At 36.0% G+C, this 18,275-nt stretch overlaps 1 protein-coding gene across 1 annotated transcript; it reads left to right on the top strand.

The window, feature by feature from the left end:
• Positions 1-5,768: 5,768 nt before the first annotated feature.
• LOC149797979 (uncharacterized) lies at positions 5,769-11,699 on the top strand. The gene is made up of 5 exons (XM_089960514.1): positions 5,769-6,024; positions 6,409-7,161; positions 7,529-7,609; positions 9,356-9,451; positions 10,054-11,699. Exons 1-5 carry the CDS (start codon positions 5,797-5,799, stop codon positions 10,357-10,359), a joined length of 1,464 nt encoding a protein of 487 aa, XP_089816640.1. The 5' UTR covers positions 5,769-5,796; the 3' UTR covers positions 10,360-11,699.
• The last annotated feature ends 6,576 nt before the right edge of the window (positions 11,700-18,275 follow it).

Below are 18,275 nucleotides of genomic sequence, written 5' to 3'. Positions count from 1 at the left end.
TATATGTGTATGTATGTGCGTGTATGTGTGTGAATATCTGTATGTTGTGCATGTTTGTACGTCTCTCTGTCTGTCTGTGTGTGTCTGTGTGTGTAGATAAATGCACCTCAGTACAGGAAATTCTATTGTAAACCATTAATTTTACCCACATTGATGGGTAAGGCCTCATGCCAGAAATGAATATAAAACGTTAAATCATTTTTATGCTTTCTTTGTAAACAACAATATATCTACTTGTGTTTCTGTTAGGTACGGCAACCATTCTGTGATATATTGGCAATGCTCGTGCACTTTTAACAACAAAATGCTAATGAATATAGACAATTCTCATTCTTTCTTCACTTTGTGCTTCATCACTACTGACACCTCCCACAAAGTGTATAAACGTATAAGAGAGAATGAAAGAAAGATTGTTTATAAACCGTTTTAATCTGACGTTGTGAAGTATAATAATGGTATTTTTAATATTATATCGACGATCAGTCTAATAACACAAGATATAATAATTGGAACGCGTGAAACACGTGCGTCTGATGCAGCATTCTTTCTAACCAGAATATTTTGTTTCTTTTTTCTCAGTATACCTTCTTACCTAACGTTTCTGTATTTATATAAAAGAATATAAGTGTGTATTTTGTTTAACAAACAATATCAGAGCGAGATTTTCATTTTCAATACTTTCTCCCATTGCCAGATTAAGGCTTTGCTGGCCACGGGGCACTTAAGATGGGGAGAGGGAGTGGAGGCTTATAGAGCTACACATACAACCCTAGAGCAGTCATTATTCTGTTCTTTATATGTGTATAATTATTAAAGCGATATTGGGCTAATTATTAGACGCACTTGTTAAGGTCAATAGTCTATTTTCCTAACTTTATTCTAGCTTTTCTCAACACGATTCTAGGTTTTCTTAACTCGATAATTGCTTTTCTTAACTCGATTTAGCTTTTATTAACTCGATACTTGTTTTTTTTTTTTTTAAACTCGATTCTAGCTTTTCTTAACTCAATGCTCGCTTTTCTTCAATCATACTCTATATCAAGATTTTCTTCACTCGAATCTCGCTACTAGAATTCCAGGAAACCACTGAGCACATAACCATCTCATTACTCGTATTCTGAATCCAATTATCGATCAAATTATAAACTCCTTTAACAGTATTGCGTTCACCTTGTCGTAGTGGTTACTCGCATACGATATAATCTGACCAAAAGGTCATTTTCGTTAGTAGCCACGTTCTCCAAGTCATGGTGACTAAATTATAGAGAACATATTAAACAACTAAATGTCCTAAGAGGTCACTTTTCAACTTAGACCTGTTACGTGTTATAAGGAACCGTTTACCGCATAATAGGAAATCGTAGTGTTGTAATATGTCCATTTCGTACAGAACCGATACATACATACATACATGCATGCATGCATGCATCCATCCACACACACACACACACACACACACACACACACACACATACATGCAGAGAGAGAGAGAGAGAGAGAGAGAGAGAGAGAGATCCCCGCGAGTTCTTCGATTGGCAGACCATCATGTGATGCAAAAAAAACCTACGAAAATGGATATTCACATTGTATTAAATAGTCTTTAAAAGTAGCACACATATAACACAGTTACCAAGATTTAGTATAATATTCTGTATAGACTGTGTACATATTGCAAATGAGAACAATACAATAATCTATCAATACATAATGTAATTTGTTATTTCCCGATAAATGATGGTTCCTGTTTGTGGCAACCGCTACAGTGTTAGTTGTGGAGTAAAAGGCGATTTGGCCACTTCCATCCCAAACCTAGGTAAAAAAATATATCCATAAGGTGATATCGGCTTTTCAGGGATCTACTTTAATAGTGAAAGTTCTGCTCGTCATGTTTTTCTAAGAAACATCACTGAATGCAATCGGGTCGATATCATAATTGTAAATTCAAAGGCGGTGCAGTTGATTGTTAGTCTAATGCATTCTTTTGGTTACACAACGGAGCTAAGAACCTAGTAGACATACCACATACCCTCTGTGCTCAAATGTCCGCACAACCCCAAAAAAGCACTACTTGATACTATTTTATTTGCAAAATTAAGACAAGAATAAACAAACATAAAGACGGACATTTAAATACCCCACACAGGCCATTTCTTTCCTTGTTTATACCATTAAAATAAGGAGTTACCCCCCTCAATTTGGTTTCCGCGGCAAACTGAAGGTTTCGTATACGCATGATTCCACGGAAAAACTCGTGGCCTATAAAAACACGCGAACGTAATTACGTCCTGAAAGTTTCGTATACGCGCGATTTTCACTCACTCATTTTGCTTGTTCCGGTCAGCCTGGTGTTTCCGTCAGACTGAATCTACCCGATTATTTGTCCCTGTATGAAATAAACCAGGATAAAAACGACCCTCAATAAAACTGAAATTTATTTATTTATTTTTCAAAACTGTTGTTGATTCGGAGAAATGCGCCCCTTGAAATCAGCGCCCTAGGCGGTTGCCTAGTTTGCCTATATGGTAGCGCCGGCCCTGATTACATAGCATCATTGATATAATTTGTTGACGATATGTATTGATTGATTTTATTGGATTTGTCACCACGTACGTTTACAATGGCAAAGGATTTACAGATGAGATGAACTTGTAACGAACAATAATGGTTCCATCCACAACAGGTAACATGTGTACGTACTTATAGTTCCTACCATGGAGCTTGTATAGGGCGTTAGCCAGGTATTACGAACCGCCAGAAGGACTCGATTACTCAAATGTGCACACATATCTATCACTTTTAATTATAATCCACTGATAGAAAAAAACCAGCAACATCAATTTACTTCTGCATGGTCGATTCTTTTGTCTGCTTTGTGAATATAGGCGACGAAATGAAGACGTCATCTGCCGGGTTAAGACGACGTTTAGCCTGTACATACATACGCGCATAATGGTATTAAGTTGGAAATTTAACACTATTCATGGAATTGTTTGTGATCTCAATGATGTCTATGGTCATAACTTGCCGGTGATGCTCGATAAGTTTGTTTATGACTCATGAAATATGCTAGATTTTGGTGTCTCCGAGTACAAAGCAAAATTAATGATAAAGGGAAAGAACTCGTAGAATTGAATTCTATGTTTAGTTTCCTATTCTGTCTCCTGGCACATGTGATTAATTTATAATTGATTCTAACGGTACTTTATTTAATTTGCACATGTATGGCTGTAGTATCAACTAAAGGATTTACACGTATTGGGTAAATTGTAGAAAATTGTCTAAATTATATTTAGAGTGTCCTTCTATTTTCAAATGAACTTGCAGCAAAAATCAATACCTGTAATCGTGATGTCGTTAATGTCTCTCTAGTTTTTCTTCATCATTCCTTTTGTCTTTTACTTATAACGTTTCCACCCAGAAATATAAACTGCAATTTTCCAATCTTAAGACTGTGAATAGAGTAATATGGATTCCTTACAAATCAGTGCATGTAAATGGGCGATAACTTCAAATGTTTGTTTTGAACAAAGATTTCACTAGAATTTCTCGAGTCTTTTGTAGCACAGATATTCTTCATATCGTAATAAAATATTTATCGAACTTATTTATAAAGGAAAACTGCTAAAATGAACAAACATTACTACACCATTTTCTTTCTTATATATTTGACCTATATATAAGGGAATACTCTCTTTAACAGACACAGTTTTGAGGTTTATGGAATGCTAGTAGCGCTGCTGAAGTAATGGGGGAGTAACTCAAAACATCTTTAGAAAAATAGCATTGGACCTGGATTCCAGTATATAGGTCTATTTATATTTACCATAGTTTCTAGTCACAAGATCGCTTCTTGATAAAATTATGGGTATTTATGCAAAGTGAAATCTCTAAATACTGCGTGCGTCATTTGAGGTGAGTAAAGGAGAGACGAAGTCTTTAAACTGCATTTCGTCATCTTAACCTACAAAATATGTACTCTGTGAAAATGAGTAACATCTTGAAACCATTTTAAAGAAAATGTTCAAACTTTTAACTGAAGTGAGTTTAAAATTTAGTGGGTCATTCTTGTCATCCATATTGTAGATTGAATACGACGCCAACACGGTTGTTTAAGGTGCAATGGCGGCAAGCAAAATGCCGGTCAAGTTTCAGGCCACACACACACATACACACACACACACACACACACACATATATCTATATATATATGTGTGTGTGTGTGTGTGTGTGTGTGTGTGTGTGTGCCCCGACCGGACAGATAAAATAAACCAGATAAATGTTCAGATCTGTTTGGTACGGTCTTTGTTCCAGAAATGTTGGTGATAATCTTGGCTTAAACACACATCTGACTTATTTTTAGACATACCACTCTTTGACATTCTAGAAATTCTTGTTCATGTGAGTGCCAAGTGTTAAAAAGATCTGTTGAAATTATTGTTCATGCAACTTGAAGGGTGCCAATTAGAAATCAAAATGTGTCCGGGCTCTAAGCAAAACAAAAAGAGGTTTACTGCTGAACTAGGCAAATACTAGAATGTAAAAATCCACGTACATTTTTTTCCTGCTCGTTTTGAATATTTTGTAAAAGTACCTATTTTCTTTAATAATAATAATAATAGTGAAAAATATTTTCAAAATTGAAACAGCGGTGATCTCTCTCTCTCTCTCTTCTAAGTCGTGTCTAAATAAGTTGAGACCAGTTACAATTTTGATATATAATCAGTTTGTTTTACATAGATTGGCTAGAACGCCATTTTGAGCAATAGTTTCACAATATGCGATTATACTAGTATCGCTGTTTTAATGGAGACAAATATTTTCTGATCCATGTCACAAGCGGATATCGAGTCATTGACTACATTGTTTTAGATTGAACTAACCTTATTCTACATGTCACGGGTAGAAAACAAAACCGTGTCAGGCATTTCTGCCATACTTCACCCAGGTGAAACTCTTTCTATTAAACTTGCATTATTGGTCAAGAGTCTTTTTTGGAATGAAATATTCTACACTGACTGGCGTAACGAAAGTCGGAAATATGATACCATTCCACCTCAAGAAACTATACAAGAAAACCAATAAATATTAAGGTTATCGATAAGTTCAAACTGAAGTAGATCTTCTTAGTTGCACATACGATACAATTTTTGTCGTCGAAGGTGAAATCTGGAATTTACTTCTGCCTGTTATTTTAATTAGAGTGAAGCTGGTAGGATCAAACATATATATTTTTCTTTGCTCAGTGGATGTACTTCAACCATTCAAGGTAAGTTACATTGTTATTGGTTACACTGAGGGTTATGACTATTAGCTGAGCTAATATTGATAGATTTATCTGTTCTTTACATTCTTAAACTATTATATGCGTGAAACTGACATGAGAGCTACATTAGATTTTACCGGTCTCTAATAGCAGTCATTGAAGAATATGATATCTTTTAAGGTGTTGACCACAAGAAGAAGAAAACGAATAAAGAAAGAAGGACTAAAGAAAGGAAGAACTTTTGATTGTGTTGGAAGACAGATCAAATTTGTTCAAAGTTAGTATTTAGATACCTCATCTCATATCTTTCTGAAAATAGAATGTTATGACGTCACATCCGTTTAAGCCAACCATGCGATTCTTTAAAATAACAATGTTGCAAGATTCACGGAGTATTTTGCATATGTATGAGAAAGATTTGCGCAGTATATGATGCATAGTTTATATGTGTGTTTATTTTCTCTGCTACAGATATTATGGAAAGGGATCTTCTAGTGCTCCCGGATTTCTTAAAGCGATGCACGCTATCAGAGATGGAGACATTTGGATTAGGTTACTTGGAAGACGTATGGACAGAATTTAATAAGCTATATGTCAAAGCAAACAAGTACACCACATTTACTACATATTATTTTGATTCATTCCTTCGTTTACTCCGTGCAAAGAAGTGGTCAGACGCCAGAGACATTCAGAGAGGTGCGCTGCAAGAAATCAAAACGCTCATCCAAATTATAGAAGGGCTGTTCGAACAAGAAGAACAAGTATGTATACGAAAACTCGCATTGTTTATGCAACTTTAGGTGATCGTTTGCAAAGGGGGGGGGGGGGACATAGGGCTTGGAGAGGAATTAATATAAATAAAGATAACTAAAATTTACTCGTCAATCAAAATGCCATTTCATCTTGGAGAGAGAGAGAGAGAGAGAGAGAGAGAGAGAATCGTCGTGGTGGTGGAAGAAAAAGAAGGGACTAAGGTTGTGGATAAAAAGGTATTAATAGATATAATACACTTTATGTTTCACCAAATAACTTTTTTTCAGTGGAAGAACTGTGTCTTTGTTGTTGACAAATTTAAACATTACAAGTTTGGAAGCAAGAGCTCTGTTTTGTCTTCTCATTTTACCGTATCACATTTTGCTTTTCAGTTCAGGTCACTTTTGCAGGAAGGGAAAGCAAATCGAAGAAAATCATTGATGACGAAAACGTTTACCTCACCGCTTTATGGAAGATTCGGTTCCCGCCGAAGCCGAGACAGTGTGGACAGCAGAGACATTGGCACCATGGTTCGGCAGGAGAGTCTAGATTTTGTCCAGGCTTCTGATGAATTTGAAGGAGTAACCAATGGCACCTTGACACCAAGTACAACTATTTCAGGGTTTTCCAATGATACCAGCTTGAGAACTGTACGGACAATTTCTAACAAAATTTCCCAGCAAACAGCTGTTGCTAATCCCCAAAAAGTGTCCAAGAACTTTGCTAAAAAATCACAGAAACAATCAAAAGAAAATGCCACATATGCACTTAAACCGCCGAAGGAATATGTTACAAATCCTACAAAACTTTCAAAGGACTCAAGTGTATCGTTTAAATTAAAATCAAAAGACACCATTAGAGCAAAGGTTTCTCATTCAAGTATGACGGAGGAGAAAGAGAGTGAAATAGATTCGCAGAGTCAACGATCTAACGGTCTTGATAACAATTCAAAACCTTCCGCTGAGAAAATAGTTCCGCAGAGATCAATGACCCTAGCTGAACTTGTTACAAGAAACCAACCAAAGTATTTAGCGGAATGTTTTATTAATCTTTACAACAATGAATACAGAGATGCTTTTGATGAGTTACAGAGTCATAACATCCCTGAAAATGACATAATTTATGCGCTGCTACGCATTGTTCGGGTGAGTGTTTGAAAGTATTAGAATTAATCAATCAATTAACGTGATTGACAAAATAAGGTTTTATAATTAATGAGACGCGATTTAACTCGCCCAAGATCTTTTGTGTACATCTTCTGTAGCTATTATTTTATATAGCTCGTTCTGGCATTGCATGAGGCATTATTTTCTCACATTCTGGTGCAAATAAGCTACCTTATTCAGATGTTTATTCCCCAAATAAATGTAACATTATTTATAAGCTCATAATACAGATTTAATAATCTACATACTGGAAATTTGTCCTCATCAAAAAGTCGCGGTAATTTTCATATATTGCCTTTTTTGCTTGCATGTATGTGCTTTCAAAATCTTTTCATGCTTTCTGAAGTATGCCTACATCCACTGTTCAAAGATATCCGTGGTGGAGTTGAAGAGACTGAAAGAAGAAATCAGATGGGAACACAGTCACGTGAGTTCTCTGTAATTAACAATTTAACACCTGAAATCTGAAGTTGTGCTCTCTTTTGTCACCAAAACCAACCATATCAACATCGTGTGGTCTATATATTATTTTTTAAAAGGCTGAAACTCTTAAGACATAAATACCGACAATATTAATATAATTGTGCTGATAACATGCCCGGGAATCCATACATTTGGTTGTTAAAAATGTTACTATTTATTTTTCATCTTTAGGTATACGTTTTATAAAGCATGACGGGACTTTTATTGCGACTCTGTTTGTGAGAAATACTTTTGTATTTTCTTGTTAAAGCCACCATTAAATATGTTTTTATTTCAAATTCTGATATGTACAATTGTGGAACAATATAAGTTAATATAATTTTAATGCTCCAACATATTTCAAAAGACCGATCCTTTCGACTCACGGGGTCTACGTAGGGGATGCGATTCGATCATTTCTCCAACGACATGGTATCCATATTATTATTATTATTTATTTATATTCGTCAAAATCAGGATCAGACTACCCACCTACTCTACCTGAAAAGGAAAAACAGAAAGATGAACATGAAAGAGCATCAACGTCTCCGAGATTTTCCTTCACATTTATGTGATATAAAATTATGCATCAGAAACATAATTGTCAGGAGCGAGTTTCGCCCCCTTGACCTTCACCAGTGGTTCCATCCCACAGATCCATCCCCAAACGATATTTCCGGATCTGCCCCTGAAACATAGCACACATATCAGTTATCGCTCCTGTTACGTATATCTGATTTAATTCATATTTATTTTAATTTAATTGTCTGTCAGTTTTAACTTTTTATTCTATTATATGCTATTATAATGTAAATTTATTCACTGTAGATGATATTTTTCCAGAAAATCGGTTGACCTGAATCATTATTTTCATAAACACCAGGTGTTGGCCTGGATACTGACCTTGATTCAAAATTAGTAAACAAAGTGCTATTTTTATATTAAAATTATTGGTTGTTGTCCAGGTCATGATAGGGCTTTGGGTTTAAGATGTAAACAACTATTTTTTTTATTTCTTAGAGAAAATGAATGGTTTTCGTCAGGGTCAGGGTCATTTTTGCTGTACGTGACATAAACAAGTTTCGCAATTCTGGTTTTTCCGTAACTACTCATTTGTTACTTTTAATTGAAATGTGTAGAGAGAGATTTCTCAGTTTTCATGCTTTTACTCTTGGTATCAAGTTGTTTTCTTTGTTGTTGCCAGATTTTGAATTAATTATCTTCAGATCATTTGGATTTCAAAAGGATTCTTTATTCTCTGGAAATATTTGAAGAGTGCTCATATAGAATTTTTGGAAAGACATTGCTTACAAATTTTATTTTGATTTCCAACACAGGAGTGTTATTTACAAGGAGCTGTAAACGACAACATTGTATAGGATACGGCTTACGTCATCGCCTTCCATGTTGGATTCATCGTCGGGGCTCGAAGTTGAATTCAGTAGAACATTTTATTATTAGGACTTTTGCAATTTAATTCGTGGATTATTCTTGGATTATTTTTGGATTTGTTTCTTGAAACAGTAAGTTCGTATTTTTTTTTTTTTCATTTTTACAGAATTTTTCCAGGGAAATAAATTATTTGTTAAATTTTGAAAAGCTTGTTGTTTTCACTCTTTCTGTGTTACTGTTTATTCCAGCCTAAACACGTAACACTCCTGTCGACTGCCATCTTATTTCGAGTATAAATTATGCCTTTTGAATTCTTCAGGATCACGTGTCTCCAAAGAAAGGCACGTCGTTCCAGGAGGTGCTAGCCAAGAGACAAAAACAGAATGCTGTCAAAATTGAACGCAGAGTGTGCAAGGTGAGGTCACTGCCACTGACATAAAACACACAACAGAGACTAGTTTGCAATTAAAAAGCGTGGCGTAATATAGATACACGGTTGGTATCAGTCTGATTGATATAGATGGAGCTTTTTAATGGAATGTCAATATCACTTGTTATGTTTTGTGTATGATAAATTGGAATACAGACACAGATGTAGTAAATATTAATAGTTTTGTGGTTGCTGTTGTTGTCGGTAAAAATGTTGCTGTTGCATCTTTTTCTATCTTAAGACATTCAGGAAAATATAACTGGGAGTGTTTTATGCCAAAATTTAGACACGAAGTTAAACATGACTACATAGTGCTAGACGAAGAAGATGATTCTGGAGTACAATATCTTCTCGCTATCGACAATATGTTGTCGCACATTGCCATCCTATTACGCTTGTAGAATGGCCAAATGCCTTGATTTTGGAATCAAAGCATTCGTCCAAAACCTTCAACACACGAACTAATTCAAAATAGGTAGAAATAAACAAAACCATCAATAATCAAACGTTTCTGTCTCTTTAACTGCAGACTAATATTTTCACTTTCAACTGAAACTTCATATTTTTCTTTTTTTGTCGTTCCCCAGGAATTTCTTCATGAAGATTTTCCACAGATGTTGATTGGGCTGGACGGTGTTGAAGAGCATAATGTATCCTTGTCCATTTTCGCCCACAACTGTGCCAGCATCATTTGGTGGATGTCTGTGCAGGACCCGCCAATGTATCTGAGCTGGATACAGGATAATGAACACTGTGCATTCAATAAAGAAGAGTTCAAAACGTATACCAGACCGGGAACCCACGTGGACTATTGTGTATGGCCCGTTGTCTATCTACAAAAAGGTGGCCCGATTCTGTGCAGAGGAATTGCTCAGGGAAAGATGATCACTTGACAATAACCAAACACATGGGTAAAGTGCCAGGCGTGTTCTATTATTATGTTTTGTATGTTCTGGGAAATATTCAGCGGTGAAGAAATACCAACACGTGCTTCTTGTTTAAGGGAATATAACTAAACAAAATGTTATTTTAGACAGTGTAAGTTCTGTTTACATAACTTTGTTTTAAACAATCACCTTACCACATTATCAATTTATATGCCAAATCTTATTTCTGGAAATGACCTAGACTTTAATAGCTTTGAAGTCTATAAGATGAACTGAGATTGGAATGCATCCTTTCTGTGCTGTTCAGATATACTATTTTGTGACTGTCTTGTCCCATTTCCACGTAAAGCTACGCTAAAAACTCTTCTTACAGGCAACTATTTGAACAAATATTAAATTTTTAGTATGATTTATTGTGCAAAAAAGCGGATATACTTGGATTACTGTTACTATTATTACAACGCTGCATGATGTCATTTACACACCAATATCTCAACGATTCTTCAGACTGGTATGTCGTACACACACCAAGATTACAACGATTCTTCAGACTGGTATGTCATATACACACCAAGATTAAAACGATTCTTCAGACTGGTACGTCATATACACTTACAGAATTGAATTGGTTCATGTGAACCATTAAAGAATAGTGTTGGATATCGGAATAAGTTTGACATTTTTTCTGAACGATCTATGATCGATCGATAATATATTGATTTTTCCACACGATGTTTTGTCAAAGCCTATACTATTTTTTTTTCAAACAAGTTAAAAAAGCATAAATGATGCATGTTTAAATTGTGGCCAGGATCGATTACAGAAATCGTACAAAGTTGTTTTACTGAAAGTGACTGATGTTCAACATAACTGATTGAACAACGATTGTGTATATGCTAACATGATCAGTTTCGAAAATAGTCTCTTCGAAATACTTTTACTATAATGTTTACGAAACTCAATTTAAAATGACACAGAAACATCATATTAGTGCATGCTAGTGCTTGTGAGTGTACATGCATATATATAAGTGTGGGTGTCTAGTATGGGTATGTGTCTATGTACCTATGTGTGCCTTTATTCATCTGTGTTTGCCTGTGTTTGTCTGTGTGTTTGTGCGTGTAAAAAGGTATAAAGTCCAAATAATTATAATTGAGTAATTTGGTCATCTACTTTTTCTTGTAAGTTTGAAATATAGGTCACATGTGCTTTCTTGTCAGACATGAATCATCATATCAACCTGAATGTATTGTTGTCCAATGGTACACACTATACTGTGTGAATAGTTGCTAGCAGGCATATTTTCGAATTTGAAACGAAATTGTATCATTTATTGTTTCATTAAATGCTCTCTTTATCCATGATTTATATTTCTTCATTTGAAGTTTGTTTTGACCTTTCTCTCTTTAAAAAAAGGAAACAAAACAAACCAAACCAAGATCAACAAAAAGAAGGGAAACTCGCCTTTGTGAGGCACTTCACGATGGATTGTTTGAATATTTCAACCTTTTATAAATAAAATGACTTGTACACATAACCTGCAGATCTTTGCACATTTGACATCAGATTGAATTTTCTTTTCTCTAGCTAGACGTATGAAGCTAAAGAAAAGAATATTACTACCAATAAAGTCACAGATTATGATTCATTTTGAAAGAAAATAATTAAAAATAATGTCTATAATCTACAACTGTGTGTGTGTGTGTGTGTGTGTGTGTGTGTGCAGTGAGATAGAGGCCAGCTCAATTTATTTCCGGAGCCAAAATAATTGTTGAGAAAACTAAGAAGAAGTAACTATCTTTTTATTTCCCCCTGAAAATTCTAGAAATATCCATGTTCTATTATCATTTTAACTCCGATAATACAATGAATTTTCGACATAAACAATGATGTGACCATTTATAACTTGCAGTCCCTATTTCCTGCTGATTTCGGTTGTTGTTGTTGTGTTGTTTAACGCCATTTTTCAGCACAAGATAGGCTGCTGATTTCAGTCACTCAGATACTCGATCAGTCCATTTTTTGCCTAGTCGCTCCTCACAAACGTAGTTTTTTTTATCTATCTATCTATCCGTCTGTCTGTCTGTCAGATTATCTGTCTTTTTGCCTATTTGTCCAACAACCTATGCTGGAATTGATGTACTCATCATGCAGTCTGTTTACATATATATCTAGGTTGCCTTGTACGTCTTTTTCATCACTGTGTCAGGAAACAGTCTTGTAGAACTCAAATTGTTTGCTTACATTCTTTAGCTGGATTGTAATTTTAAAAAGTATTATTTTCCATAACCCATCCAACCAAAATAAATTTCTTTCATAACAAGTAACAGAGAGGAAATACCAGTGATTTGCAACGTCGATTTTACGCGCGTAAACCTGACATTTAAAATTTCCAGTTGGTAATTTTGGTTTGTGCTGTAATTTGAGACACACCGCTTAACCCCAAATTGCCATAACATGAAAAGAAACCTCAGTCAAATAGGTCCATGAAAAGAAATCTCAATCAAATAGGTCATGTGGCAAAGCCCAGAATGTTCCAAAAGAAACAACAGTCTTCTGCATAGTCCATGTGTACGATTACACAGGACGATCAAATTATTGGGAAAACAATGTTTTCTACGCCAGGGTTAGCTTTGGATCGATACATAGTTTTGTAGATTTACAGACATATGGATTTAATCTATTGTAAGTCGTTTTGGTCATTGGTTGTCTTGCTCTCAGACTATCTGTCCGACTGTGTGTAACTCTGTCTCCTCATAAACTGCTGGGTGGAAATTTGCTACAGAAACTGTGACATTTTAAGATATTTTTTTGTGTGTCTTACGGTCTTAAACCAAACTTTAAACATGCAACACGAGGCCATACACTGTGTGCAACGGATTTGGAAATATAACCACTGGCTCAAGGTCAGGGTGGAGGAAATGTAATAAAATGCGTTAGGATTTGTTAAGGCGAACCATACATTAGTTCTAGCTCTAGCTATAACTACGTGTTAACGCAAAAAATATCATAGTGTCTACCTAAGCAATTAAAGTTTCACATGGCACACAGTTTCTTTATCATTGACAGTAACTGCTGATTTCTCACGCTAACACGTTGCCTAATGAATGATGTACCTGTATCAGCTCACATATTCGACTTTGCTATAGTTCCCACCATTAAATACTACTTTTATGTGCATTGCGACACACAATTCTGATGAACAGTGAAATGAAGAAACAACGGAATATAAACAATTCTTCTCACATTCAATATGTCTTCTAATGGAAGAAAATCAAACCATCTCCAAGATAATAACGTAATAAGATTTGCAGTACAGCAAACCTTTTGTACTTGTCAAGTTTCTGTTAGGAATGGTTATTGCTTGAATTACTTGTAGAGTCAAATTTAAGACACCGATTTCTTTTCTCTTACACAAGAATTATCTTTAGGTACATGTATAATGTCCCCTTCTGTTTGTCTGTTTGAGTGTCTTTTTCACTCTAACTGTACTCTGTAATTAACCCCATATTCCACGTCCTTAGAGATGTGACAGAAGAGTAATACAAATAATTTTTCTTCTATCTGAACACTTCGCGGGATAATTAAAAGACTCAAACAGTTTCGCTACGAATTTTATTTTCCTAAAGATCACAAACCTCCCCTGACTTATTGATTGTTGACGCTTTCTTTTGCAGTCTGATAATATCTGCAATGTCGCATTGACCATATGCAAACGTCTATTGATTGCAGTGATTGACCATAAATAAAGTAATAAGTAGACGTCTATTGATTGCAGTGATTGACCACAACAGAAGTGATAAAAAGACGTCAATTAATTACAGTTAATGATCATAAAGGAAGTAATGAGTAGACTTCTATTGATTGCAGTGATTGACCATAAAGGAAGTAATGAGTAGACTTCTATTGATTGCAGTGATTGACCATAAAGGAAGTAATGAGTAGACGTATATTGATTGCAGTGATTGACCATACAGGAAGTAATGCGTAGACGTGTGTTGATTGCAGTCATTGAGCATAAAGGATGTAGTAAGTAGACGTCAATTAATTACAGCTACAGGCCATAATGGAAAAAAATAAGTAGACGTCTATTGATTGCAGTTATCGACCATAAATGAAGTAATAAGTATGAGTCTGTTGATTACAGTCATTGTATAAAATAAAACATATATAACAGAAGTTAATATAAATTATTAGTGGTGACATTTTGTTATCATAGTTATGTGTCAGAGCTACCACACACAGAAGTTATGCAGTCATAAAATCAGAATTGCTCTTGAAAATATTTGTAGAGGTATTATTTGTTACAAGCTGAAACATTTCGTGCTTTCTGCAAAATAATCCACCTCGGGTGCGGGAGGTCACGGGTTCGAACCCTGGCTGAGTCATACCAAAGACTTGTAAAAATGGTACTAGCATTAGAACTGGACGGCACTGTGTCAGGTTAATGTGACCGGGTGAGACATCATGCTACATGTCTGCGGCAAGATGTCTCAGTGCTAGACATCACTATAAACTGCCACACTGGAGACATCGTAGCGATGTGACTAAAAATTGTTAAAGCTACGTTACAAATCCAGATCTTACACACACGCGAGCGCGCACACACAAATCATGGCTACTATTTGCAGTTTAGGTAGAGTCTTTAACGATTCCTCAGTCAACAGTAGGAAGGCTTGTACATGAATGTGATACGATGAAGGTAGAAACTCGTTCCTTTTTTCTCAGAGTTCTCTTGGTTTAATTAATGATTGTTAAGCAGATTCATGTAAGTAATCTCTTTTTGCATATCCAGTTCTCACAATAACTTTATTTCTAAAATCTTTATAAATAGCCCAATCATCTATACCTTAGCTATTTGTAAGGGCAATTTTGGCACTTTATTTACATGTTATCATGTCGAATACATGTGAGTTTTAGTGCCGTTTTCAAAGTGGAAGCAGATCCGCGTGTATCCAACTGGGGATTCTTGCGTTGCAAGTCCGATTCTCTACCAAGTAAACTACATCGGCTTAAACTTTCAGTAGCGGAAAAAAAGATTATTCAGTTTCTGGGGAAACTTTTAATTGGAGCTCAAACCATATATTTCATAACTCATGCATAATCTCTCATCGACTGAAACAACCAGCAGACAGACAGAAAATATGAATTAAGCCTAAAATGAATATAACTAGCGTCGACCAATTTATATGTATGTATGTATGTATGCATGTATGTATGTATGTATGTATTGAAACTAATTAATCTAGTTTATTTCCAGTACAGTAACGTTCTCTGAAATGATCTTCAAATTCTAATAACTTTCCAGTTAGTCTCCAGTGACTCTAATTTATAGGTTTAAGCGTGCATGTACTCCTCGAAACTTTGTAAAACACTTGATAATCTTGATTTCAAGGAAAACGAATTGATAACTGAATCTTCGGCGTCAGGTACAAATTCAACATACTTCGAGAATAGGTTCATGTTCTAGGATGAAAGAGTAGTCTCCCCTAGTCAGCGCAACTTGTAACGGCATTAACACTCGCATCCCTGTTCATTCAGTTGCATTTAGACGTTAATCTGCGAATGGAGCTGGTGGTCTCAGTTCCAGATATGCCGCCCTTACATATGTTCATGACGCGTTGGTGTCATGAGAGAATAATGACGAGAGTGGCACTTAGGTTTCGTACTGATTGTGTAAATTCGGTGTTTGTGTTTTTTATAATATCTATTGTTTAAGATAAGTGATAGGAATTAGATTGTTTCTATCTGGTGATCGGAATGCTCTCAGTTTTATCATCATCTATATGCAGCTTAATCCATGACGTCATCCATGACTTCACATCTGAAACGCACGTCTGTACACCTTCGATGGCAGCGTCAACATTCACTTGGATGACTGGATTTGTACATTATGGTGTCATCAGCGTATATCTGGTGAGACATCGAATGACTTTAGAGGGGTTGAGTGTATAGAATGGAGACAATGGTTCAAAAACAGAACCCGGAAGAAGCACAAACATAAATCAACTGGGTTGAAATGTCCATTTACGTCCAGTTACAATTTGTGTTAATTTCGACAGAGCATGATTTGAACCAAGTAAGGCAGTATTTCGAATGCCAAAAACATGCTGGAGATGGTGAAATAAAACATCATGATCTATTGTGTCAAATGCTGAAGTAAGTCAAGGAGGGTGAGGACGTTAATCTTTCCATCATCCAGAACAGAGAGAGAAGGGGGAGAGGGAGGGAGGAAGGGAGAGAGAGAGAGTCCTTAACTATTTTCAGAAGTGCAACTTCTTTACTGCGGAGAGGACGGTATGCAGACTTACAGTAGTAAAAAAGAGACTATATACATTTTGATGAGATACTAGTCGGGACAGTAAAGCTTTTTCTAAGACCTTTTATATGAAGGGGAGGGTAGAAACCGATCGGCAGTCTTTAAAATCATTAGGGTCAAGCGTTTTTTCTTTCTTCTTCAACAGCATACTTTTCATTGGCAGTTTCAGGGAATGATGGTGATACCCTAGATGAGAGAGAAGCAACAGTATCGGTTAGTGAATTCAACATTGATGTTGGAATCGGATCAAATTAGCATGCCTTTGGGGAGCTCCTCATTAGGATCGTCCATCAGAGATCCGTAGAAACAGGCTTAAATGCTGTTAAATTTTCCTTTGAAAGTCTGTATCACAAATGTGTATGACAATGAGTCGCTTAAATTTGTGTTGTCATGTGATCTCTAATGGTTTGCACTACGTCACGGGAAAAATTGCAAACAGGTCAGGAAGGTTGACTGGAGAGAAGGCCTTTGAAAGTACCGTACATTTTGTTTTCATTGACATTCGCTTGTTCTTAATACGGAAGAGCTCGTTGAAGCTGGAGCTTTCGGTGATCTTGTTAATGAAGTAGGTTGATTGTGACATACGTCTTAGCGGCTTCATACATTCGTTTATGAACAGCAGGTCCGGATGAAAGACAAAGTCTTGCCGTCTTACGCGAAACGGGTCCCTGACAATACTTCAAAGGTTTTAGGTTTGCTTGGATGTCGTACATTAGTTCGGTAGGTTTCTCTTAGTAGCAAACAATGAAAGAAGATTAAGGGCTGATGGATCATCGTGGCATATGACGCAGAGGTTTATCTGATATACGTTCGTGGGACACCAATGAAGACTTTAAAATATTATCATCAGGTCTATGTAGAATCCAGTCTATGAAGAGACGATGTCTATGAATGGTTTGGCTAATTGTCTGTCTGAGGTTTTACTTCGCATATGAAAATGGATCTCTACGTTCGGGGTGGGGTAGAGAGGTTGGGGTTGGGCAACAGCAATATTCTCCATCTTCGCTTAAGTGTGGGAATATCAAAACATCTGACGTTGAAAAAAGTGGTTAATAAGAGATACGAATTGAACCAGTATAGCGCAGTGGCAATACCATAGTTTATTACTTTTGCCTCCTGAGTCTGTGATCCTGTCGTTGATGTTCTAATACTGCCGATTATTGTTTTCTTCCAAAACTTTGGCTCCAAGTTATCCAAATCACACACACACACACACACACACACACACACACACACACACATTAAACTTGCCTTCTTTTTTGGACCCCATCAAGAACGATTATTGTTATCTTTTCTAACCGGAAAATAATTTAAATGACGGACCACACCAATACAACGCCGGGTTGTATTTTCTACTAAGGGAAATTTCATATTAATGTGGTTTTCCTTTACTTACTGATAAAAATCATTACATAAATGCAACAGACACACAAATACGTGTACGTTGGACACATCCCAACACGCATTCAGAAGAGACTCACATTACCACACGCATTCACAAAGGGGGGGCGGGAGAAATATGAATAGATAGATAGATCCTCTTTACATTTTAAATTTACTTTGTTAGCCGAATCTTGTGTTCATTTGAGTAACACTATCATCT

Source organism: Sinohyriopsis cumingii, chromosome 6, assembly GCF_028554795.1.
Source record: "Sinohyriopsis cumingii isolate HCF-2022 chromosome 6, ASM2855479v2, whole genome shotgun sequence".
In the NCBI taxonomy this organism is placed as follows: Eukaryota; Metazoa; Mollusca; class Bivalvia; order Unionida; family Unionidae; genus Sinohyriopsis; species Sinohyriopsis cumingii.
This window is presented reverse-complemented; position numbering and strand designations above follow the sequence as displayed.